The sequence below is a fragment of the Sphaerodactylus townsendi genome, linkage group LG11 (assembly GCF_021028975.2).
Source record: "Sphaerodactylus townsendi isolate TG3544 linkage group LG11, MPM_Stown_v2.3, whole genome shotgun sequence".
Taxonomy (NCBI): domain Eukaryota; kingdom Metazoa; phylum Chordata; class Lepidosauria; order Squamata; family Sphaerodactylidae; genus Sphaerodactylus; species Sphaerodactylus townsendi.
The window spans coordinates 46,761,371-46,786,664 of record NC_059435.1 but is presented as its reverse complement, the minus strand read 5'-3'; the positions used below and the strand labels follow the sequence as shown (position 1 = coordinate 46,786,664).

Here is a 25,294-nt window from a genome sequence, read left to right as displayed (position 1 = left end):
AACTGATTTTAAATAAAGTTCTTAACAGTCAACATTGAGCTCCCACTGGCTGGGACAGAAGGTTTTCACCAAGACCTGGAGTAAATAAATCTGATTTTTCCTTAGTCAGAAGACTGGTACCCGGACAGAATAATTGTTAAAGAGACTGATCATTCTTTATACAGCCTTGTGATGTAGTGGTTATTGTATTTCTTTAAAATAGTTATAGAGAATTTTGGTTTCCATGTGCCTGTTTTAACTAATGTGAACCCTGCCATGGGAGTAACAGTACCACTCCAATCCAGAATTGTAAACCATGGTTTGAAGCTATGGTTTATGCTGGGTACTAATTGAAATGCAGTGCATAAGGGGAGCAGGGGATGTGGGAATATATGAACAGAAGGTTCATTCCTACAGAGTCAGACCACTGTTTAGCATTACATGTGAAGTAACCCCAATGGACCTAGCATGGATTTCAGAGGTACAAGAAAGAATTTCAGAGATACAAGCAAAATTGACCTTTCCTGTCATAACAGATTCAGTGTTACCTTTATTATAGTAACTCACCTGCAATTTGTTAATTTCACACCTCAGCCCAGGAGACTCTCGAAATCCATGGCCAAATGCTCTTACAGTTGTGCAGTCATATTGCCGGATATCACACAATCCTTCGTTATCTAACTCTATAATTTCTGGCACCTGATCTTTGAAATTAAAATCAGAGAGTCAAATACACGGAACTGACCAGTGGACCATTCATGCAAATAGCATGAATAATATAATACAGACTATAACGCAATCAGACAAAATAAATGCAAAATTGACACGTCAGGGAATGGGCTAAGCCTTCTTTTTGACATCCAGCTTTCTACGTGTGAGAAACCTTTTTAGGGCTGCCATCGAAAACTGTGGTCTGATGCACGCTGGAGAATGCGGAATGGACAAGGTACTTGAATGCTGACCCGGCAGAATGAGCTGCAGCATTTAGGGCTGCTAGTGTTATAATCTTGTTTTAATTATTCCTCTAGATAACGAAACTCCTTACAATGGAAATACTAGGTAATGAGAAGGCCCACTGTGGCCAGAAACATCAGCAGAGAAAATGCTAATAACTGCAGCAGACAACTCACCAGACAACATACTACAGTCGTATGAGGTGAAGCCCTCAAAGCACGCACAGCCCCACTCGACACAATAACCTTTGTTGCTGCAGAGGTTGGGACATTTCAATGCTAAGAGCAAGTCCTCAATGAACCCTTCATTTTCCTTTGGGCTGTAATTCATCTCTTCCCAAACTCTCTTTTCACATTCGTTTTCCAAGAGGGCCAAAGCTGCCTTTGCCCAGTTCAGATCGTCCTTCAGTTGCAAATCCTTGACACACATGCTGACGACATTCTCTATGTAATAGCCAAGGAGAGTTTGGCAGGCTCTGCCTAGGCTAGAATTAGCGACCATCTCCTGGCACAGACCCAACGCATCAGATTCAGTGAGGCCAGAAGGCGTGGGCCATGAAGACAGGGGTTCTTGGTATGTGTCAGCTGTGTGATCTTCTGGAAAGAAATAACTAAATCCATCCAGATCTGCTTGGCTCAGACTCTGGGATGGAAATACAGGATAGTACTCATAATCATGTTGCCGCTTCTGGCGGTTCCTGACTGGTAGCCTTCTGTGCCGCTGTTGATACATGTTAGTGTAGTTGTAGGCCATGGAGAACCGAATATCTTTTTTATCTGTTCTAATGCCATTCTTCAAGTTTGGAAAGGTGGATCCGTACTTCGGGGATGCTGTCAGAAGCACTGTTTGATTAAGCAACTGTACCTCTCTGGAGAAAAGAGAAGAATCCTCTTCAAGCACTGAGGCCCGCTTACTTAAGCCCCTGACAGGATCAACAGAGCTAATATACTCAGCTGTAACATCCAGTCCTGGGATCAAAGATGGAAGCCAAGCATGTTGCTCAGTTCTTTTACAAGACAAAGCAAATCCTGCTTCTGAAAAAGACTTCAGTTTGTTCACTGGCTCATCTGTTCCCCCACCATCTGCACTGCAACTGCAGAAAAGTGTTTTCTTGGCTGAAGTTAAAGGAGATGGTGTTTTGTCAAAAAGGCTCTCTCCTGGGGCAATTCTGTCAAAACAGCAGAGAAATCGGGTTGGTGGTATCCAAAGAAGAAATTCACTTACACACAGGGGAAGGAGAGAACTTTTCACACAATTGGAGTTTTGTAACACTTCCCTATTTTAACAACGCTTTTAGAATTGAATGGTGATTGTCCCCTCTAGGAAACTGCTACTTGGGGTAGGGTGTGTGTGTGTGGGGGGGGGGGGGATCCAAAGAAAACTCTGGCAGGTGCATTATGTTTACATTTCCTTTAATGAGCTTAGAGTGGCATACATGGTGTTATTTGCCGATTTTAAAAGCTTGTCTATCCATTCATCTAACATATTTGTACCTCACCCTTCCTCCAAGGAGCTCAAGGCAGTATATCTGGTACTCCCTTCCTCATTTTGTTTGACAAAGGTTAGACAAAGTATGTGACTGACCCAAGGTCACCCATAGAACTTCACGTCAATATTTAATTTCAATCCAGATCCTCCAGGCCTTACTCTGATGGTTTAATTTTTATACTGCACTGGGTTCTGTGAGATAAATAAGACTGAGTGAGAGCCTGACTCAAAACATCATCCAAACCCAGGACTCTCTCCACAGGCCAACTCCAGCTCTTCAGACACACAAGCTTTCCCTCATCACACTTCCTAAGGTTACAACTTATTTTTTTGTTGATTATAGAGATGTTTTCTTCCACATTTAAAATATACAAATATGCACCACGCTGAAATATGTAAAAAACTGCAATCTTATTTCTGAGGCAAAATAAAAACATTGGGGACTCCTGTCTCAACCACAGAATATATGCATGTTGTTTTGTGGTTTTAAAAGGAGCCCGTTGCATTAAACTGACCCTTTCCAATAGGATTTTAAAAAATGAAGACTTTGATGGGATTGGTAAGGTCGCTACCTCCATTTGTCAATAAATGTCAGATAAGCATCAGCTCCTCCTATAAGTTTAGTTCCATCCACATCATGATAGTCATTCTCTGAATTGCCATCAAATGTTCCACAAAGTCCCAACGTGTGTTTATAGTCTGAACTGGAGGCTCGGAGTGTCAGACTCATTCCCCATTCGCTCACATCAGCTCGAATGAAAGCTCCGGAAGAAAATGAGATCTACAAACAAATTGCATGGCAAAATTTAAAAAATACTTTTGGGAGGGAAACAAAGTATTTGTTTCTGGACTGTTCTGTAGAAGGGAAGAACTAGAATTGTGTCATCCTACATCCACTCTATTCTACCTAACCCATTGCCATTTTATTTAGATCTTCAAAAGGTTCTGTTAGACAGTATATCCACCCTGATCACCTATTCCATTTTCTGCAGACTGCTTGGGGGTTTGGGGGTTTAAGGGTTTAAGGGAGAGGTATCAGGGAAACTAGGGTAAGTGGTGTCAAAAATATCAGAACATTGATTTTTTTTACCCTATACAAATTAGCTATTATATAGAGAGATATGCAAAATTATTGTTAGAGCTGTGGTTGAATTAGGGCTAATTTTTCCATCATGTCCAAAATTCAATTATTTTGGCAGTTTGGGACTATAAAAGACAGGATGTAGATGCCACAAATAAACAATGCTTTTTTATGGGAAGGATTCAAATATGCCTATAAGTGGTTATGCTTCCAGGACTGCAAGATCAGGGTTTGCCCATGGCTGAAGTCAGCAAAGTACACAATGTGGGCAGGCAGACAGTTACAAAATTAGCTTTTACAAAATGGCACTAATTATGAAAGAGCAATGGTGGGACAAAAGCAACATTAAGGTCCATTCCTACAAACAAATGGAAATATCTGGTACCTCTTAGAGGAGGTACAACTTCCACATGGAACAAAAATGGAATGCTCAGTAAGGAAATCAATCACAGGAAATGGAGGAAAGTACAGATTGCACCAATGTTTCCATTAATTAAAAACAGAACTGGTATAGTCACTTCTTAATATTCCAATCTGCTTCTTGTCCTGCCCTTCCTGTTTTAAATAATCTACATTGAAGTATGTTTCAAACTCTAAAATTGTTTTAATGTTTTTAAGAAAGGGAAGACTTTTCTGCTTTGTTATAGAAAGTAAGAAAGAGTTAAGATATAGAATGCGTGTAGTCTGCTAATACAACCTTTTCTGAATAGAAGAGGACCAGAGCTCACACAAAATCGATAACATACTGTGACTTTCCTTCCTTGGTAAGATTCAGTGATCCTGACATAGCTGTCTGCAGAGTCTCTGCTCTTTACAGATAAATGAGGGTGCGAGTCATGAAGCTGGCCACGGCACATGTCAAATGCTATTATATCAGCTCCTTCTCTGGCAACAAAGCCACAATTGCATGATGCCGGGTAATAAAGGCTCCCACAGTCCCACTGACGCACGTGGACTTCAAAATCACGGGAGTTACTTCTGTATAGTACAAAAGTTCCTGTTTTAAAATTGTCATAGGCTCTAGAGACAAAAATAAAAGAGAGTGTGAGTTTAACAAAAAAACATTTTAAGATCAATCTGGCATTTGTGAATACCTTTGTTTTAACATCATCAGCATGGGTTGATGAAATCAAGGTGTTAACACAGGTGTAACAAGATCCACACAGCAGCAACTTACAAAAGCCCTGTACCATTTGAGTTTCACACTGAAACACCAAAGCAAAAAGGGATCTCAATTTCTTTCACATGACATTAATTACTAAAGATACACAAGAATATAAATATTCTTCATAGAAAATATATGCTTCTGAACGCCAACTCTGAAGGACATAAAAACAGTCCTGCTCCATCTAGTCAAACATCCTGTTTTCCAGATGAGAACCAGAAACCTACAGGGACAGCAGAATCAGGGTGTGGAGGAACAACTCTCCCATGCCATTGGTTCCTGCAACTGCTATTCTGAAAAACGCTTGGAATACTAACATGTAGGATCTACTTAGCAATCAAATATGTAATTTTCACTGGCTACATTTCATTGCCACACAGTGAAAGAGAACAGTTTTTCCCTAGAAATAGAACAAGCATTATTAAACTGAAGCAAGCACTAGAGGGGAAAGTGTTTTCCTCCCATATTGCAATTTAATTAGAGAAACAGATGAAAACAAATGAAGAGTTGTTCTTAATAGTGATGGCTGTTGGTTTTTTTAAAACAAACAAACAAACAAACAGCAGGGAATCCTGTTAATTACCTGCCATCAAATGTAATGATATGTGGGTCGGTAAAAGAGTAGCAATATGCAGTGGGCAAATCCTTCACGGTAACCTTCGGAAAAGAATGCAGATTGAACATTATGATTGCAGTTAACTGCTTGATTAGACGTGCTGATACTCAAACACTCACTGATTTTGACATAAATAGCTTAAATATGTAATTTAGTTATTAAACATGATTAAAGTGACCTTAAAGATTACCAAATAATCAGAAGTTTTTAATACGAGAATCAGAAGACTATATCAAACTTGAATCAAACTTGAATCTAAAACAGATATAAATGACATGATTGCCAAAATGTAAAAGAATCAGAATGCTTTAATAGAAAACAGATGAACTTAGATCAAAGAATTCAAGTTAAAAGGAGGCCATCATTAAAATTTCTGAGCATACTGTAGAGAATAGTAGCTGCAAAAATATGTTAATTATAATATACAAGGCACCTGAAGGGACTGAGGAAATTAACATTAAGAGCTGAATTGCCTTTCTCTTGGAACAAAGTGATGCGAAAGCTAGAGCAAAATCTGTGTTTTTTAATTATTTTATTTAATTCGTATGCACCCCATTTTTCTTTCCAAGGGGGACCCAAAGCAGCTTACATCATCTCCTCTCCTCCATTTTATACTAAAAAAAAAAGCCTGTGAGGTAGGTTAGGCTGAGATAGTGTGACTACCCCAAGGTCACCCAGCGAGCTTCTCTGGCATGAGTGGAGAATCGAACCTGGATCTCCCAGATACTAGTCCAACACTCTTAACCATTGCACCATATAGGGTCTCTCAGTCTCTGGACTCTGCAATGTATCAAGTTCAGATACTGGTCATAAGTGCCCTTCAAATCTCTTGGTTAAAATACACAATAATCTGAAGAAGTTAATTCCAGAATTAGGACATATTAAAGGTTCACATGTTTGGATCTCATTTCATCTGTTAAAAGAAAAACTTAAGAAATAGAGACTTTTGAGAAGTTTGACTTGACTTCAGCAAATATAAAGTCACTAATGTCAATTACAATGAAATACTCTAAAGAACGAAATTTATTTTTACAAGGATTGCAACTATGGCGATAATTGGCAAGTCTTCTTTATCAGACTTTCCTGGATGTTTTGGTTTTGTATTACAAGAACTATTTAATATTTATACTGGAAACATTTGTCAGCTTGGAATGATTTCCCCCTCCACGTACACATTAACTAGACTTTATATTTAAGAGTTCAATTTTACTCTTTTTGATACACTCAGTTTTCTAATTATGCCCTGAAGTATGTGTGTATGAGATGAGACTTGAAACTTTATGGGTTACATCTAAGGGCCAAACTACATGATACTATGTTCCAGAGTCTCCCTCAGGCATGTGGTGCCATTTTATTTATTTATTTGTTTATTTATTATTTGGGTTTATAAACCGCCCTCCCCCGAAGGGCTCAGGGCGGTGTACAACATGGATAGAGCACAACAACATTTTAAATACAATAAATATAGATTAAAACAGCTCTAATAAGAATAAAAATAAACCCTTCCCTATTTAAAATGCAGCATTAATTAACTCAGGATGGCGCCCTCTCCTAATTCCCATAAACCCCAATTGGAAGGGGTGGCAGGATCTCCATGATGTCATAATGGAGGGAGAAGAGGAGGATAAATCTCTTTATCAACGGCTGGTCTCCCCTAAAGGCCCGGGTGGAACAGCTCAGTCTTTACAGGCCCTGGCGGAACTCGTAGCAAGCAAGATCCCGCAGGGCCCGGACAGCTGATGGAAGAGCTGCCTCCACCAGGCAGGGGCCAGAGCTGTAAAGGCTCTGGCCCGGGTGGAGGCCAGTCGTATCATCGAGGGGCTAGCTAGGGATCACCAGTAAGTTGGCTCTCTGCTGAACGCAGAGGCTCATTTGGGACATATGGGGTAAGACGGTCCCGCAGGTACGGAGGTCCCAGGTCACAGAAGGCCTTAAAGGTTAACACTAACACCTTGAAAATGATTCGGAATTCGACCGGGTAACCAGTGCAAGCCGGGCGGAGCACAGGGGTAATATGTTCTCCCATGGTACCCCTCTGTGAGCATACGCGCCGCTGCATTCTGGACCATTTTTAATCTCCGAATCAGACGCGAAGGGAAGGCCCGCGTAGAGCTTAGTTGCAATAGTTCAACCTGGAGGTGACCGCTGTAATGGACCACAGTGGCCACAGGTCAGCTTGGGAAAGGATGGGGACCATCGCCGGGCCTGACGTAGATGGTGGTGAACGCGACTCGGGTTATATACCACCTGGGTCTCCATCGAAAAGAGACAAATCCAGATGGACCCCCAGGTCGCGGACAGAGGGGGGGTTGGTGCCAATACAGCCCTCTCCCACACCGGTGGCTGAAAATCTCCTAACCTTCCGGTCTCCAGCCAGAGGATCTCCGGCTCTTGCTGGATTTAGGTTCAGCCAGCTCTGTTTCAACCAACAAGCCACGGCCCCCAAACAATGCTGGAGAGCCGCGAGGGCTGCGGTGTCAGCTCCCTCCATCATCGACAAGAATGAGCTGAGTGTCATCAGCATATTGGTGACACGTCAGTCTAAAAGCTCCACATCAACTGAGCAAGGGGTCGCGATATAGATGTTAAATAATAGCGGGGACAATAGCGCTCCCTGAGGTACCCCGCAATGAAGTGCAGCACCTCCGGGACGCTTGATCCTCATTACTCACACTTGTTGTGGTCCGGTCCCGGAGAAACGAGGCAATTCCATTTAAGGACAGTGCCTCGCACTCCGGAAGCCGCCAGGCTGCGGGTCAAAAGGTCATGATCGGACTACATCAAACGCCAGCGGTTAGATCCAACAAAACCAGCAGCGCCGATCCGCCTCGGTCTAGTTGTAAGCGGAGCTGATTCCAGACGGCGACGAGAACAGTCTCTCGGCCCCATACCCAGCACGGAAACCGGATCAGCGGGATCAAAAGCCGATGTGTCCTCCAGGAAACCCCGAAGCTGCTCCAACACCACTCTTTCAATTACCTTTCCCAGAAACTACAGATTCGAAACGGGGCGGTAATTGGCCAGATCTCCAGGATCTAACGATGGTCTTTTTAAGAGTGGAAGGACTAATTGCCTCCTTCAACCCACCAGGAAAAACTCCTTGCCTCGAGGGAGCTATTGATGATATTCAACAGGTGGGGTCGAATCTCCGCCTCGCACGCTTTTAACAAGCCAGGAGGGGCACCGATCCAGAGGACAGGTAGTAGGTCTAACAGCAGCCAGGGCCCTGTCAACAGCTGCCTCCGAGAGCAGGGAGAATCCGGGCCAAACAAGTGGGCCAGAAGACGCGCAAGGGGAGCCTCCAGTTCTTATTATTGTCTCTAAGGTGGCAGGTAATTCATGAGCCGTATTACATGACTTTGTCTGCAAAAAAGCTCATAAATGCCTCACAGATAATAGCCAATTGACAGCTTGTAGACCCCTCAGACAGTGAGGTCAAAGACCGGTCATCAATACGAAACAATTGTGCCGGGCGGGAGCTAGTAGACGCCAGGGAGGAGGAGAAGAAAACTCTCTTCGCCTCCTTCGTCGCCATCTCATAGGCCTTCATAAACATCCTATAAGATGTTCGTGTCGCCTCGTCACGAACTTTCCTCCACACTCGCTCTAGTCGTCTAAGTTCCCGCTTCATATGGCGAGGCTCCTCGGTATAACAAGGGGCAATAGTCAGTAAGCGGGGGCGTAGAGGACGCTGGTGTAATCTCCTCGATGGCATCTCAGAGACGGGAATTCCAGTCTCCCACCAGCTCATCAAGGGTGCCGGTGGGTTCATGAGTCCCGCAGAGCATTCAGGAAACCAATAGGATCCATAAGTCTCCTCGCTGGCGATAAAAAATACGCCCGTTGCCAGCTTGACAGGGGTAGTTATGCGGCACATCCATCCCAACCTTCAGGGCATAATGGTCAGATTCATGGCACTCTATCAATAGAGGATATGACCATATTAACCCTCAATCCGAAGACCAAGTCCAATGTGTGTCCGGCCTCATGAGTGGGGCCAGAATTTACCAAGGAGAGGCCCAGTGTCAGCCATGGATGACACCAGGTCCGCGAGTTGCAGGAAGGGCGAGGAACACATGGATACGTTGAAGTCCCCCAGGACAATAAGCCTGGGGAACCTAACGCTTCAGTCCGCCACCACCTCCAGCAGCCGTGGCAGTATTATCTCCCGGTGCGCTTAGGGCGACCGGGTACACTAGGAGAACAGCCAACCTCTCCTGGGCCAACCACTCCAGGCCTACACACTCTAGACCATCGATCTCCGGGACAGGGGCTGCCCTAAAGGGGATGGCATCACGGATGAACATTGCCACGCCAATTTCCCCGGCCCTCGTTCGCGACTGGTGCGGACACGCGAAACCTGGCTGCGTGACCTGGCCAAGGGACACGGGTCTCCTTCTTCACGCACCCAGGTCTCGGTGATACAAGCCAGGTCCACCTTGCAGGTCCCTCGAAAGTCCCGGAGCAGAACTGTGGTCTTATTATTTATGGACCTTGCATTGATCAGCACCAATGACTTGCCGAGTCTCTCTGAACCCTACCACCCACGTTCCTCGGGATAGGTCGGAGGTCAGAAGGTGAGCGAGCATATCTACCTCTCCCCCACCTTTCTCTCATATGGCCCCCGCCTATCATCATATCTACCCGGCTCCCCATTAATACCGGGATCCCTGGTGACCCCTCAGGTGGGGCCCCCATTACCTACTACCCTTCCTGCCTATTCCCCGGCGAAAACTCTCCACCGAAGTGGACTCGGATTCACCACTGTCTCTAACAATAGCAATGTTTGTGTTGCTAAACAATTCAGTCAACACCTATCAATCAATCTAGTGGCAGCAGTGATAAAAACATAACATCTACCCACATAATTTACTTAACTAACTAATTGTCCGGTCATGAAGATCTTCACAATATCATAGCCGGATACAAAATATTCTCGTTAGAATTCACGTAATATCTGCAATATTGTGCTCAGTAGCAAAGCTAGAGTCCAGGGTCACAACATGGGCTGCATCTGCATTTAGGTGCCAGCCCCGTCCACGACCCTTGCACCCACTAGTGGTCCACTAGTGGTCCCTGATGGTTGTTGGCGGTCCTAAGGATGGTATAAACCTCACCAGAGAGTCCCAATCCGGGGCTCACACCACCCAGATAGGACCCCTCTGGTATTGTTCTCTGAAAGTTAAATATCACCAACAAGGGCCAAAGGGTGGAAACAGGTGCCAGCAAACAGTATAGACAGTACAGACAGTACAGACAGTACAGCAGCGAGAGAGCCACTGCCACTGACTCTCTCAATCCGGCATCTGCTGGATGCGTTGACGTTAAAAACGTTAAAGCCACCGCCGCTGATTCCCAGAATCCGGCATCTGCCGGCTGCATTGATATTAAAAACGTTGCAGCCACTGCCACTGACTCACAAAGTCCGCATCTGCTGGCCATGCGCGGATATTAAAAAAATGTTGGTTTTACCGCCACTGACTCCATAAAACCGCATCTACTGGCCATGCGCTGGTATTAGCAAAGCGTTGGAGCCACTGCCACTGACTCACAAAGTCCAGCACCCACTGGCTGCGTTGATATTAAAAAAGTTGGAGCTACTGCCACTAACTCACAGCATCCGGCATCTGTTGGTTGCGTTGATATTAAAAAAGTTGGAGCTACTGCCACTAACTCATAGCATCCGGCATCTGCTGGTTGCGTTGATATTAAAAACGTGGGAGCCGCCTTCTGCCTCGTCACCAAAGCATCCTGCGAGGCCCCGGGCCCGCGAAACAGGCTCTGCTCAATGTATCCGCTGTTCCTGCAGCCCCGGGCTCAATTTTAATCATGCCCGGCATAAAAGTTGCTGACGGCGCGATGATGACTGTGGGCTCCGGCCCACGACTCCCTCTTAGTTGTTCCGGGCCTGTTCGACAGGCAGGGCAACGGTCGGGAGTTTTCTGCCCCCAACTCTCCCTCCTCTTTTAAAACCTGGATTTTGGCAGCCCATTTCAAAATTAAAATTTCCTATTGTTTCCTATTGTTTTAATGAGAATTTGGTAACGTGTGAGATTATAGTGAGGCTTGGTCCAAATCAGTTCCCAAAACGGATAAATAGTGATGTTTCTCATACAGTTACTATGCAGGCCAGTGCACTAATAATAGTAACACACTATACCAATTAGAATGTCATGTAAATGGTAAAAACAAATACTATTTTAAAATGTACAAAGAATGGTGACTGACAGTGCAATCCTAGATAGAGTTTTGCCTTTCTAATTACATTGGACTCATTGGGCTGAGAACCATTTTTTAAAAATAAAGATAAAACAGAATGAGTTTGTTACCTGAATGCTGTCGGGCATGTAATTGTTCCACAGAAAACTGTCACTAATGATAGGGTCCACCACAATCCTGGTTACTGTGTCTCCATCTTGAATGAAATCAGACACTGCAGCAAAATAAACAGTAGCCTGGCTACAGGTTTTATTGTGGCAGGGTTGCTGAAAGAGGTCCACAAGGCAAGAAGAAAGCACCAAGTTTACGATCCGCTGATCATTACCTGTTCCAGAGTAAAATAATCCATCAGTGATTTTTTTCTTACACGAGGCTTCATCTTCTATCATTACTGAATGTCAAATATATTTAGCAAAGACAGTTTCAAGATGAGAAAATACCTGTTTCATTCTACTAGTGCTGTACTAGTTCTTGGATTCTTCAAGACCTCAACAGCGTATCTACTGTGCCAAGATATCTTAGAGTGGATTGTATATATAACTCACCGTCAGTATAAAATGGTCAAACTAAAAAGTTTAAAAGAAAAACTCAAAGCAACTGTTACCTTCCTCCAACATGCTTAATTTCAATGAAATTTTGCAGTCATTTTCAAGCTGGCCTGCTTTACGACAAGGAATGGGAATGTTGCTTTCTGCTGTCAGTCTGTACTGCTTTCCATCTTCAGACACAGTAAATGCCTCAGGATGCAGCTGGTATACAAAAAGAGTATGCTAAGAATGCAAAATAACTACATGGAATTATTCACTATCAGACCTGCATATTCTGATGGTGACAATGTGGTGAGAGACAGTGTGGTGTAGTGGTTAAGTGTAGGTGGTGGTTGAGAGCCAGCGTGGTGTAGTGGTTAAGAGATGGTGGATTCTAATCTGGAGAACTGGGTTTTATTCCCCACTCGTCCACCTGAGTGGCAGAAGCTTATCTGGTGGACCAGATGAGTTTCTGCACTCCTACATTCCTGCTGGGTGACCTTGGGCTAGTCACAGTTCTTTGGAACTCTCTGGCCCCTTCCGCATACGCAAAATAATGGGTTTTCAAACCACTTTCACAACCGTTTGCAAGTGGATTTTGCCATTCTGCACAGCTTCAAAGAGCACTGAAAGCAGTTTGAAAGTGCATTATTCTGCATGTGCGGAATGAGCCTCTCAGCCCCACCTACCTTACAAGGTGTCTGTGGCAGGGAGAGGAAGATAAAGGAGCTTTTAAGCCACCTTGAACCTCCTTACAGGAGGAAAAGATGGGGTATAAATCCAAACGTATCTTCTTAATAGTACTCTCTGAACAATGTTAAAAGGATTTGAAAGACCAAAAAACAATAAGGTACTATCAAGAAAGGCGGATTATAATTAATACAAATAAAATAAATATCCTACTAAATAAATGCACACTGTGATGGAGAAATAAATCATTTACCACTAATTTCTGTGATTTTCTTAAAGAGATTCCCCCCTCCAAAGAAATAAATAATGATTTTTTTCCAAGAATCCCCAAACGAGGGTTGGGTTCTGGGGTATTTTTGCATGTAAAAATTATTTTCAGAAAATTACATATATAAAAGTCACATTTTTTCATGTAAATATTCTATCTCTCCAGCTTACTTCCTAGAAGTCCGCTTCAAAAACAGTTTTAAAAGATCAAAAAATTTCAAAGCTTAGCCAAAAAGAAACATTTTGACTGGACTCTAAAAAAAATACGGTCGACATCAGGTGAAACTTAACAGGAACAGTATTTAATAGGAGTCAACACTGAAAAAGTCCTGTCTCTGGATGCCACCTGCCTCACCTCTGTGCAAAGTATCTTAACAGGTGGATATGATTGGATGACAGCAGATGACCCAGCCCCCAACCATTTAGGGCCTTAAAAACAAGAACCAGCAAACTGGATTGTGCCCAGAAACAGACAACCACTGCATATCTTTCAGCGCAGGGATAATACGATTCAAACCTACCTTAATCCCTGCAAAAAATTCCTTGCTTTCAGCAAGTGGGCTCTGAATTTCTGGTTTCTCTAAGAAAAAGGAGGAACTGCTGCAGTAAATCTATGAGAAGAATAAGAGAATACTGCGTTAAAAGCTTAACAGAGCACAAACATATATATCACATCTACACATATAAAACTGTCCTACCTCAACACTATAATCACAGGAAGTAAGGGTGTTAGATTCTGGGAAACAAACAACCACCTACAGCACCATGATGATCAGTCACCTAAAAGAATAGCATGCAAAGGTGTTTCCACCCAGCCATTATCACTTGATGTCAGCTCTTTGCCCAGTTAGATTAATTTTAAGACTTGTAATTAGAAGGTAACTAAAGAATATTAGCAATTTGCATAAACATACACAGTAGAATTATATTTAAACATACCCTGTCTCCAAGTCTGAGGTTTATACCATCCAGTTCTAAAACAGAGAATGTCTGAACTGTTGTCTCTTGTCTCAATTCTTCTTTGATGCCTTCAGGAGACAGTCTGGACCAAGCCACAACAAAGCCTACAGAGGTATTTGTAGTAGGTACTTCAAAGATGCACCTTAAGAAAACACTGTCTTCAACTAACTCTGCCACAATTTCAGGTATGCTTGAAGGAGGTAGAGATGGAAGTAACAATTGTGGAGAAGGAAATTTACCTAATAAGAGAGGGGGAAACGAGTGGAGAGTCTAGTTATTGACCTTTAAGAAATATAAACAATCAATTTAAAACAAAACAAAAAGGTAAAATGTAAGAGGAGAAAGGTTTTGGGAAATCCCAGCAAAAAGCAGCAAGACAAATAAATTAATTTTCTGCAAACCATTTCAGGATTTCAGAAATATCAGCTAAATTGACAGCCATGCAGGTTTGATGAAGCAGAACATGCAGCTGTAGGAAGAGTGCTGTGTCTATATCCCACTGAGAACAAATAGTCTTAAATCGTTTGACATAATAGCCATCAGTATATCCAAAAGTTATCATGACATTTTAGGAAAGAGTTACTGATCTGGACCCCACTGGAAATGGAGACATTTTTGGACAGATTCCCCTTACCGGTGCATCCTCCAAAGGATTCTATGTCCCGTTTGGCTCTCTGGGGCAACAGGCTAGCTAGCTACTGTGTGTAACAGGATGCTGGACTAGAAGGACCAGAGTTTGATCCAGCAGAGGACCTCTAATATTCTTAATGGTTACAAAAAGTTAAAGAATGAGAACCCCTGTGCACACAATAAATTCCACAGTGCAGCTGAGTACACACCAATAAGGTCAACAGGTAATATCAAAACTGAAAAAAAATTACATTAAATGGTGAAACATCCAACTCTACAGATTCAAAGACAAAAAATGCACTGCTACACAATGAGCTGCAATCTACCTACTGAGATTCTCTTCTCATTTCCATGCCTTTGCCACTGCCTAGCCAAGCCATACACTTCCATCCAGGTTTGGAGATACGGGAAGGGCAAGTTACCCCAGTCTGACCCATACCTTTTCCTTAGTCTTCCTTTATAATGCACAATTTTGGGACCTCTTTCCCAAGCTTAATATTATTTCAAAATGAATAGGTACAAACCCAAAAATCACAAATGAACTAGTGTTCAGTGGAGCAACAGAAGCATTACACAAGTTTTCCTTTTTGTTGCAATAATGTTTTCATTTGGTACTTAGCTGTTGCGTGCATCTCTTCACCTGAACAGTGACAATTTAACATCTTCTAATTAGAAAGACGAGATCTTTCACTTTACCAAGCTCAAAATTAGAGAAAGAAATTAAACACATTGCATAATGAATCCGCTGGGTCATCTGTCTAAACAATATATTGACAAGACACGAGCACAAGATACTTACCGTTACAGATGGTTTGTGTTCCAGGGTCCCCAGATTGATAGTTATGGGGTTTTGCATCTGAAATCACTAGAGAGAAAGAGATTCCTGAAATTAGTGAAACAGGAATATTTTCATTGTGGAGTTAATTATCAGTATTACATTTATGGGTTACACTACTTCTCTAGTAAATTCCAGTTCATCAATCATTAGTACATAGTAACAAAAACCTATGACACCTTAAAGATATGGTTGCCAAACTCCAGGTGGGGCCTGGCAATCTGCTGGAATTACAACAGATCTCCAGACTACAGAGCTGTTTGTTTGGAGAAAATGGCTGCTTTGGATGGAGGACTCTATGACATTATAGGTCCCTCCCACGGCCTGCCCTCCCCAAGATCTACCCTTTAAGAATTTCTCAGCCTGGAGTTGCCAAAGCTTAACTTTATGCTAAAAAAGGCTGCCAGCAATTAACATGGCACAGGTGATATTTTGCTCTGGCAAAAGTTCTGTGATCCAGCTTAACAGGCTGGCTTCCAAGGAAGTTGTCCACATACACGACAGTCCTTGCGCAAGCGGAGATATTAAAATGTCTCCTCACTATCTACCGTACTTGCATTAAGTGAAAGCGCCTGCTAAAGTGACCCCTCTATCTTTACCACATGTGCAAGACATATCACAAGACATGCATTGTAATATTATGTCAAACACAAATTATATAGAATCATGTGAACCATCTGTTGTACATTCCATTGTTCCACACACCCCCTTAATTTGTTAAAAACTATTCATAGGTGCCATATGTTATTCCAGTCCATGTATTTTTGTTTGCACACGTAAAAACTGGGCTAAGTACATTTTCTTTCCCCATCATGCAGTTGGATAGCAGCCATCTTTTTGTCATTACCAGTCACCCTCCAACTGTGGGATTCAAAGCTACTGGTAGGATACGGAACCATGCGGATAAAAGCATAAAGTCTATGCTCTGTCCCACCAAAAGATAAAAATGTGATTCTGTGTTGTTTGGAGGAAGTGAAAGTAGTGGGCTTTAGCTGTAGACAAAAAGTCCCGATATTAAAATGACTGCTGCAGCTGAAAACGCCTGCATTGCTGAAATGCCTTGGGCTAGCACAGTGAGTTTAACTGCATTCTGCTTGGGGTCTTCTCCACCCATTGGTTTTTCAAAGCTCAAACCTTCCAATTTTGCCATTTTTTTCCTTTGTTCCATAAGATAGCTACCACCTCCTTTTAATATAAAGAATATTCAGGAAGTGGCTGCAGATTAATTCAACACTGAGGTTCTATCTTTTTGTGAGACAAGGTATAATCATTGTCTTAATGTATCAGGTGAAAAAAAGCCTTATTGTTACTTTGGTGCAATTTTACATGGCTGATATTTGCAATATAACTAACATAAGCATGGCATGATAGTGCCCTTGCAAGAATAAGTTTACCATATCATGCCACATGTTTTAATTGCTGGGAGCATGGCCATCCATACCTAGAAAACATATGAGAGAATGATGGATTTCCCAAATTTAACTGGAAACCAAGTTATTCGAATATTTGCATCTCTGTGATCATTCCCAAAACTACATTCAAAACCTGTTCCAAATCTCAAAGTTGGATCTCATGGCTGGTGACAAAAACTGGAGCCCATTATGCATTATTATTATATCCATTATTATTACATCAAGATATCCATGTAACAATATGGGAATTTAGAGGTTGGTTTGTTTCAGGTAAGCCAGTGTGATTGAGCTTTTTTTTGGCTTCCTCTTGCCGGCTACCAAAAGATGCCAGGACGAGAGTAGGAAGCAGGGAAGAGCTGGCAACATGGAGGGGGGGGGCAGGTACGGACGGCAGGGTGAAGCTAGGTAGGCTGGCTGTGGGTGGAGGGAAGATGTCTAGCAAAGCTGTGCTCACTGGCAAATCTTCCCTGCTCTGCCGGCGAAGCAAAATACAACCATTCTAAAAGTGGTGTCATGTGCCGCAGACAGAATGGAAAGTGAAAGCAGGACTTGAGGAAACACATTTGTACAAGAAAGCTTGCTGCAGCGGTCACTCACCCCCACTGCACAGCAGACACCTTGTGCATAATCAGTCACAGACACTGGCATCTTCTCCTAACAAACCACAACATGATTTGCTGCATAATGCAGCAGAAAGCTTTCTGGTATATCACCAACTTAAGCAGCCATTCTAAACCCATGGCAACTGTAGGCTCGTACAGAAGGACTGACCAGAACTTGGGTCAGGAGTCTTTTGAGCAGTGACTCTATAGCATCATGTACTTTCTGGAATCTGCCCTTTTAAGCCATGTACAGACAATACAAACATTTTGTTTAAACTGGTTTTTGAAGAGTAGCTGATAAGGGTCTCGCTATACTGTTCTGAGGATACAAGAGGATGGAAGACTCAACAGGAAGTCTGGCTTACCACATGTACTTGGAAACAGATTGGGTGGAGTGTGCCAGTGAAAGAGAAGGGAATGGCCAGGAAGCCATTAAAAACTCTTCATCAAAACGGGGTCCTTGAGTTGCTGAAGTCTGAGAATTGCGGAGTGCTGTAATTTTCAGAGTGCTGTGACTTTACTAAACAGCCTCGAGCTTTTAAATTAAATGTATTTTTAAAAAAACACAGTTCATTACTTTTAGTTTAAGACAGCGATTTGGCTTTCAGTTTAATGTAGCAATAAAATGTTTTCAATATTTCCACTCTAAAAAGAAATGGTGAATTATCCTATATGCATTTAGTAATTTCGCAAATAAGTTGCATGGGATGATGAAAAACATTTATACTTTTCACCATCCACATTTTCTTATATAATAAAAATACATTAAATAATAATAACTGCATGTGGCATGTAAAATAGTAAGTAATAAAAACCCTAATACACTGGACTATTTGGGGTAAATAACTGATATCGTTTGCTGATAATAGAGTTTATTTCATTCATTTTAATTAAAACAGACAAAAGTAATTTAAAATCTTTTATTGCAAGTAAATCTTTACTGAGAGATATTTTTCTTCCCAGTCCAGTTAGCATATCAAAAATAACTGATTCTTGTAAACAAGTCAGCAGTTTTGATGTAATGTAACGTGTTTTGTTCAGTCATTTTAATTTGCTATTAGAAACATTAAAAAGCAACTTGTGAGCTCTCTGATTGTTCATTATTTCTTCAACAATTGTCTGAATTGCTTTCAAAATTGGAACACAGCAAATGTAATTGTGCAAACAAACGCATATCAGATCCAATGGCTTGGTTTGTGTGACTTTCTAAAATTGCTATACTCTGTCTCAGAAAATGATGTTGGTATGGTCAGTTGAGGCACAACAATCAAGAAAATTGTATACTTGTGCATTAGAGTCTCAAACAAGTAGGAGAATTATCATTCATTTTCATCTATTGTCTTTGTAAAACAATTATTTTGTGCATTACTGAACATGGTACTTTGATACAAGAGCATGTATTTTTCCTTTCAAACTTTCAAATGGATGGGGGAGAGCCAGACTAGGTAGACACTAGGACCAGGCGGAGTATTCTACAACAAAGAAGGTCCAACATCTTGAGTTCTGTGGAGGAGGAATATACAATTCTATTAACATTTTTTTCTGAGACAGACCATAGGAGTGATTACACTTTTCTCTACATCAACTAAAATCCACTGGTATTTCATAATCCTCTGTTTTGCAACATGCAAGTGCGCTGCTTTCATGAAAGCACATGGAAGTGTACTTCCTGTCTCTGACCATGGCTCATGTCAACAAAACTGAAGAGAGGTGAAGCTTGGAGCTGTGGGCTTGATGCAGAGCAGGCATATCCCTCTCCTACCCAAACTACAACAGTTGGAAAGAAGCCGACAGACTTCCAAGGAGTCACAGGGCTTTGGGTCCAGCCACGGAAGACCCACAGTCTGCAGGGGAGGAGTGGGAGGCACAACCCAGGTGAGTGGCTCAATGGTAGCTTGCTAACCACTTGCAAGGAGGTGGAGTCACACAAGATAGTGCAGGGAGGTGGGGAAAAGCAACAAACACCTGGTGATGGAACAGGTGATGGGCTCAAAAGGAAAAGAGCAGAGAGAGCACAACAGATACCAGGATGAGTGAGTGAGTGGGTGAGGGATTTGAGGAGATGGAGCATCTTCTTTAAATGAGACTCTTGAACAGAGGCCAAGAAGGGCAAGGGCTGGGAAGGTTCCTTCAGAACTGGGAACCTTGCAGTCATGGGAACATTGCAGTCCTTCAGAACTGCGAACCTTGCATCATCTCCTATCCATTCTGAGGTCAGTAAATCTCTCCAGGAACCTGTCGGGGAATGTGGAAGGTCCGGAGGAAGGGTCTGAAGGAGATGGGTATCCCAGGATCCTTGGAAGTAGTCAAGATACTAATATTCATCAAGTGGTTTCACAGAATTCATGTTTCCAATGTTGATCTACAGAAGACTTACCTTGTGACTAAAACTGTCACAGCCTTTCTAAAGTTCTCCATAAAACCGTAGAAGTGCTTACCAAAATATGATAGGAGACGAAATGGTCAGAGACACTGATAGGAAAACAAAATATATTGATGTTTAGTGATGTAGCAACATACATTTTCTCACCTTCTGCACAATATCCCATGCATCCCTGGGTAGGCTGGAGCAAGTATACGAAGAAATCTCCACAGTTCCTCACGCTAACAGGAATTCGGAAAAGGCAGCAGTCTTCGGCAGTGCTGAAGAAAAACCGCCAAGTTGCACAGGCTGTTAAGTGTTTGATTTCACAAGATTGAGGCATGGATTCTGACTCTCCCAGAGACAACCAGACCGGTGCTTGAGTTCCACAGTGATTCACCTTTTACCACCAAATGCAAACACAGAAAATGTTCAATTTTCCACAAAAAGTTTATCACCCAGGGCAGATAAAAACTATGAGAAATAAAGAATACTTTGAATATATTTGGTAGCATTGGCCTGAGATGCACTAATCTTCAAGAACATACTATACCCCACTATGACCTGAAATGATAGGAGGTTGGATTAGATGACCTTGATGGTCCTTTCCAACTCTGAGATTAAATGAATATAAATTTTAATAGGGTTGTAGCAGCAGCTACCTTTTAGTTTCCAGTAATACTATTAAGAGGAACAAAAGAGGAAAAATTATGTGGGCAGATATTTGTAAAGGCAAGTCTTTGCCCTGCTTTTTGCCCTGGCGTTGTTACATCAGGGTCCCCTCATATTGAGGGGCCCGCCGTCCCCCTTCTTGGGGTAGGTTTTAATTGGGGTATTCTGGACGCCTCTTGCTTGTTTATTTATTTATTAATTGTTATCTGCTGTTTTATATGAGTTTTTAGGATGTTTTATTGATGATTAATAGGATGGAGCTTATGTATTTGTGTATTGTGTATGATTTGCTCCTGCTTAATGTTCTTTGAATTGTGTTGTTCACCGCCCGGAGCCCTTCGGGGATCGGGCGGTATAGAAATTGAAGAAATAAATAAAAAATAAAAAATAAATATGCAAAGGAGTTTAGATATGTGATTTCTGATACAACATGGTGACCACCTAAAATTTACAGTGTGTCACACAGATTCCAAAACAACTTGTAATTTTTCTATCATTGCTTGAGACCAGAAATATCCAAACAAAATTCAGGATGCAACCACGTGTTTTCAAGCCTTGCAGAAGGGACAAGATGTGGCAGGCTAGGAGTTGCAATTATGAACTACATCCAATCCAGATTTTTTTTAAAAAAAGAAACTCAGCACATTGGTTGACTTTTTAATTTTGCTGACTCTTCCCACTTTTTGAACTCATATTACTTCTTGTAAGTCAAATGGAATGTCCCAATACCTCCACGCACTTAGTAGGCATTTTAGCCGGTTTATCAAAAATTACAAAGCGATACCATCCCGTTGTCAATGAATGATCACATATTAAGTCTTGAATTGCCGACTGCTGAAGTCGTGATGAATCAAAAGCAACACTTCTATATGGACTATGAAGGATCTGATGACCCCCAGGCTGGCATTCTAGAAGAGAAGAAATATTAAATGTATTAACATAAACAAGCTAAATATTTTCATGGTTCATGATGGGTTTCAAATACTTTTAATTGGATTAGGTTAAGACACTACAATACTGATGCCAACAGTCAGAACTAAATCAGAGATCTGGTAGGGAGGTGCCCAGACTAAAACGTGTGAAGAAAGTTGAGAAACTTACTGCAGTCACCAATCATCTGTCCAAGTTCTGTGCATGACTGTAAAAATGCTCACAAGTCACTCAGGGTCCTAACATATAAAAAGCCCAGCCTGGGAACGGTCACAAATCTGGAAAGAAGTGCTCAAAAGGACTTTTAAAAATTCATGCTGTAGTTTACTACTTTGGAGGAATATCTTGGAGCAGTACTGATTCAGGGCCAACAGCCAAAAACAATTGTTAGTAAATAGCACCATTAGGGAAGGCGTTATTAGCAGTATTGTTTGAAGCAGAATGGTTTCACCAGTTTACTTTTGGGTAGTTTCCAATCAGATCACAACCAAAAAGAGATAATAATGAAGAAACCCTTGCTAAGTGCTCCTAAAGAGATTACACCACATGCTGTTGAGACTCCAAGCCCATGAAACGGTAATATTATACTGTCCAGGAAAGTTCCTTCTAGTGTCATATATTTTAAGCTATACTTTCCATAGAGAGATGGATCTGCAGAATTTAAAAACAACTATTAATATGGAACAGGACCTTTCCACCTCCAGAATTAGTCTTGAATTAATGTAACAGTACTGAGCAAGATGGTGTGCTTCAAGCAGTGAAATATACCATTTTAAAAGAGATTGACACATGATGAGCCACAAGCATCACCAGGCCATATTATCAATGGTGGGATAAACTATGCACACATTATAAAATACTGTTCAAAGAGTAATAAAAACAGCTGTTCTCAGACAAGACATCACTGACTGAATAGCTTCCAGTAATGCCCAGCAATGGCTACTAGTGTGCATGGCCTTAAAAAGATGCATATTTTTGATAGACAAGTCCATCAGTGGCCATCAGAACTAAAGATGACTCTATATCCCATTAACCTCTAAATATCAGTGCTATGAGAGAACATCGGGGAAAGGCTTTGGTTCTCCAGTGCATCTGACTGATCACTTGTGAAAGTTATTATTACAGACAATCCATAAATAATATATTATGTCCTTGTTCATTACCAGTTTCTCAGACTAACTATGGAACCATTGATAGGCCAGATTTCCTGACACCTCTCATTAACACGTGGAATGTACATGCTCAGCCCTGCTAATGTGCAAACACCAGGTGAGATAAAAGATGTGTTGCGTGTATTTGGAAGTACACATCAAGCCTCCCATTGATGTGAACTGGTTAATTCAAAGCAACCAGGGCTCAAGTCCTGCCAAGAAAGGCACAAACTAACAAGCCCTACAGTGGTTCAAAGAATGCTTAGTCTTGTTATTTGAGCTGGAGGAGGGATGAAATATGTTTACTATAAAACTGGAAGAGCCCACAAAACAGCACGTTGGGAAGTATAAGGGCTTCCGTTACTCCTCTGTGAGACATAATGTATACAATGGAAAATAATTATAGGTGCAAAGCTTTCTCCTTGTCTGATGTGTAAGGCCTTGATCCCCAATATCAGATAGTGCCTATCAGTGGGTTTCCTGGGCCCCATCACCTGTTCGACCAAGGATTTCTTCTCCAAAGCAAAGGCATAATCCCTGCTTGCATTTATCTCCTGCTTCCTTGGAAACAGCACCTAACGGCAGGTGCTTTGTGATTGCAAATGTGGTAGCCATTTTATACTGATGCCCACTCCTCATTCTCAACGTTCTAAAAGTGCCCATAGTTACAATAAGATTGACGTCCCTGATGGGCTACTTGATCAAAGTAGCCTTCTGCCAACAAAAACTCATGAACATACCTAAGGAGTACAATGGGAAGGCTATGGGATGTGAAGTAGGAGGTCCTAGGTTCAAAGGTCACCTGGGTTATGAACTCTTTTCATACCCCCAGCTCACTCCTCAAACTCTGATTTCCTGATATTGCATGCAAGATATAAATACCTTTGAGAACTCAAAAATCATTTATATATGTTAATTACCAATATAGGCTTATCTTTTTTCCACAGCAATTTACTGACTCCAACCAAAGTAAAATTAGATACAACCAAGGGCTGCAACCCTAACCACACCTACCAAGGAAAAGGATTTATTTATGAGGAGCCACTTAGCCCCTTTGAAACAATGGACCTCAAATGAATTATGACTAACTTCCAGCCTTGTTTTCAGGGGACCTCTGGCTTTGCATTTGCTGCAACTGACCAGAAGGGCTCCTTTTCTGAAAACAGTGCCACAGGTTGACTCCTAAATGCTTTTAGCTGAACCTTTACATTTCGTCGTCTTTTACCTTAGATCATTCAGTTCTGAAATTCACTTTAAAAACATACCGTGAGGCAGGAAATCCATTTTTTCTCATTTTAATCAAGTGTCTTAAGGTTGCTAATGCAATAAGTTGGCAACAACTTAATCACGTATGCCTTGTATCGTCCACGCAACCGAACAATATACATATTACGTTTGACTTCACAGCGTCATAATTTTGTGCATGCACCCTTGCGTCATTTTAACTCTGAAGATGCTTCGAAGACGCACACCGCTTCTGGTCCCTTCCCTCCTCTTACCTGGCTGGCAGACCGCTCCCTTGAGGAACACCAGTGCCATCCAAAAGGAGAGCAAACGCCTCGGCGGGCGAGCAATGCTCATAGTTTCCTTTCCCTGGAGGGGTCCCTCCCTAACTCTGGGACTTTTCTCCCTTAAATTCCAAGTGCAAGCCAACTGGAGAGCGCTGTTGCACCAGCCGGCAGTTTGCAAGCGGGCTCCCCTTCCCAAGAGAGCCTCCGGCAAAGCTGCTCCGCCAAGGGCTGCCCTCGTCGCTGTGCAGTGAAGTTCTTGCGGTTGCAAAATGTCTCAAGTCCCGGGACCGTCTCGCGCGCCCTCTCCCTGCAGGCCGGTAGCCTGGAAGAAGAAGAAGACGCGCAGAAACGACAGCTGGAGCTGCAGAGCTGGGAAGAAGCAGCAACCCGACCTTCTGGGCCCCTGCGTCTCTCTAGAAGATCATCGAACCTGCGTACGGCTGGATTTCTCCCTGGTGGCATGAAGTCCGCAGATCTCATAACCTTTCCATGCAGAGGAGTTGCAGGTGCGGATGTTCTCTCTCCAGAGTATATCGCATGCTTTGCAAGAACCAGGAGGAGCCATGTGATTTCTGGAGCCTCCAGGCAGGATTAGCCCTATGCAAAATATCCCTCCCAAGATTAGCCATTGGAAGCCACAATGAAGAGCGTGTGTGTGTGTTTGTGTGATGGGAGGGGAGGGGGTTGTTTTGAGACATTACCAAAGCTGCACGTTGGTGTGATGTGGTGTGTGTGTGTTTGAGACACTACCAAAGTTGCACGAGATAGAGAACAACCTTGTTGTGACAAGGCCAGCTACTAACCGGGCATTATAAGGGAGAAAAACAATCACAACAAATAATCAAACGGTCAGTGCAGTCCTTCATTTGGCTTGGACGGCCTGTCTTCCTGATCTTACCTGCCTGTAAACAATCTAGCAAAAAGGACTAAAATTGCTGGATTGTGCTCAATATCCGAAAGTTTAAATGTAGTAATCAAATATACAATAATCTGTACAGAGATTACAGAACATCAGTTTTAATAGGTATCTTTTGTTGTTGTGAAACACATCTTTGAACATTTTTTTAGCGCACAAGAATGATGTGCTACTTTTCTACATGTTCTACTGGTAGTTTTTCAAAGTGGCATGCTTAACCAGCAGTTTCAAGTAGTTCATTCTTCCACCTCATTCTGCTGCCTGCGTAATCCTGATCCAACGTATAGTTAGTTTCAAAAAACAGTTGAGATTCCTGAGAAGTACATG

At 42.2% G+C, this 25,294-nt stretch overlaps 1 protein-coding gene across 3 annotated transcripts in view; it reads right to left on the bottom strand.

Moving 5' to 3' along the window:
• The window catches only part of VWDE (von Willebrand factor D and EGF domains), a 42,326-nt gene extending 17,749 nt beyond the window's left edge, over nucleotides 1-24,577 (bottom strand). For all 3 annotated transcript variants that reach the window (XR_007245719.1, XM_048510395.1, XM_048510396.1), the window contains exons 1-13: nucleotides 24,040-24,577; nucleotides 21,189-21,367; nucleotides 19,956-20,187; nucleotides 15,376-15,441; nucleotides 13,926-14,185; nucleotides 13,508-13,597; nucleotides 12,107-12,251; nucleotides 11,613-11,827; nucleotides 5,251-5,324; nucleotides 4,249-4,522; nucleotides 2,994-3,202; nucleotides 1,110-2,101; nucleotides 547-683 (exon numbers count right to left, since the gene is read on the bottom strand). Coding sequence is in view for 2 of the 3 variants with exons in the window: in XM_048510395.1 (XP_048366352.1) it covers nucleotides 547-683; nucleotides 1,110-2,101; nucleotides 2,994-3,202; nucleotides 4,249-4,522; nucleotides 5,251-5,324; nucleotides 11,613-11,827; nucleotides 12,107-12,251; nucleotides 13,508-13,597; nucleotides 13,926-14,185; nucleotides 15,376-15,441; nucleotides 19,956-20,187; nucleotides 21,189-21,367; nucleotides 24,040-24,121 (2,955 nt within the window). In the remaining variant the exon portion in view is untranslated. The remainder of the gene's footprint in view (nucleotides 1-546; nucleotides 684-1,109; nucleotides 2,102-2,993; nucleotides 3,203-4,248; nucleotides 4,523-5,250; nucleotides 5,325-11,612; nucleotides 11,828-12,106; nucleotides 12,252-13,507; nucleotides 13,598-13,925; nucleotides 14,186-15,375; nucleotides 15,442-19,955; nucleotides 20,188-21,188; nucleotides 21,368-24,039) is intronic.
• Nucleotides 24,578-25,294: the final 717 nt, after the last annotated feature.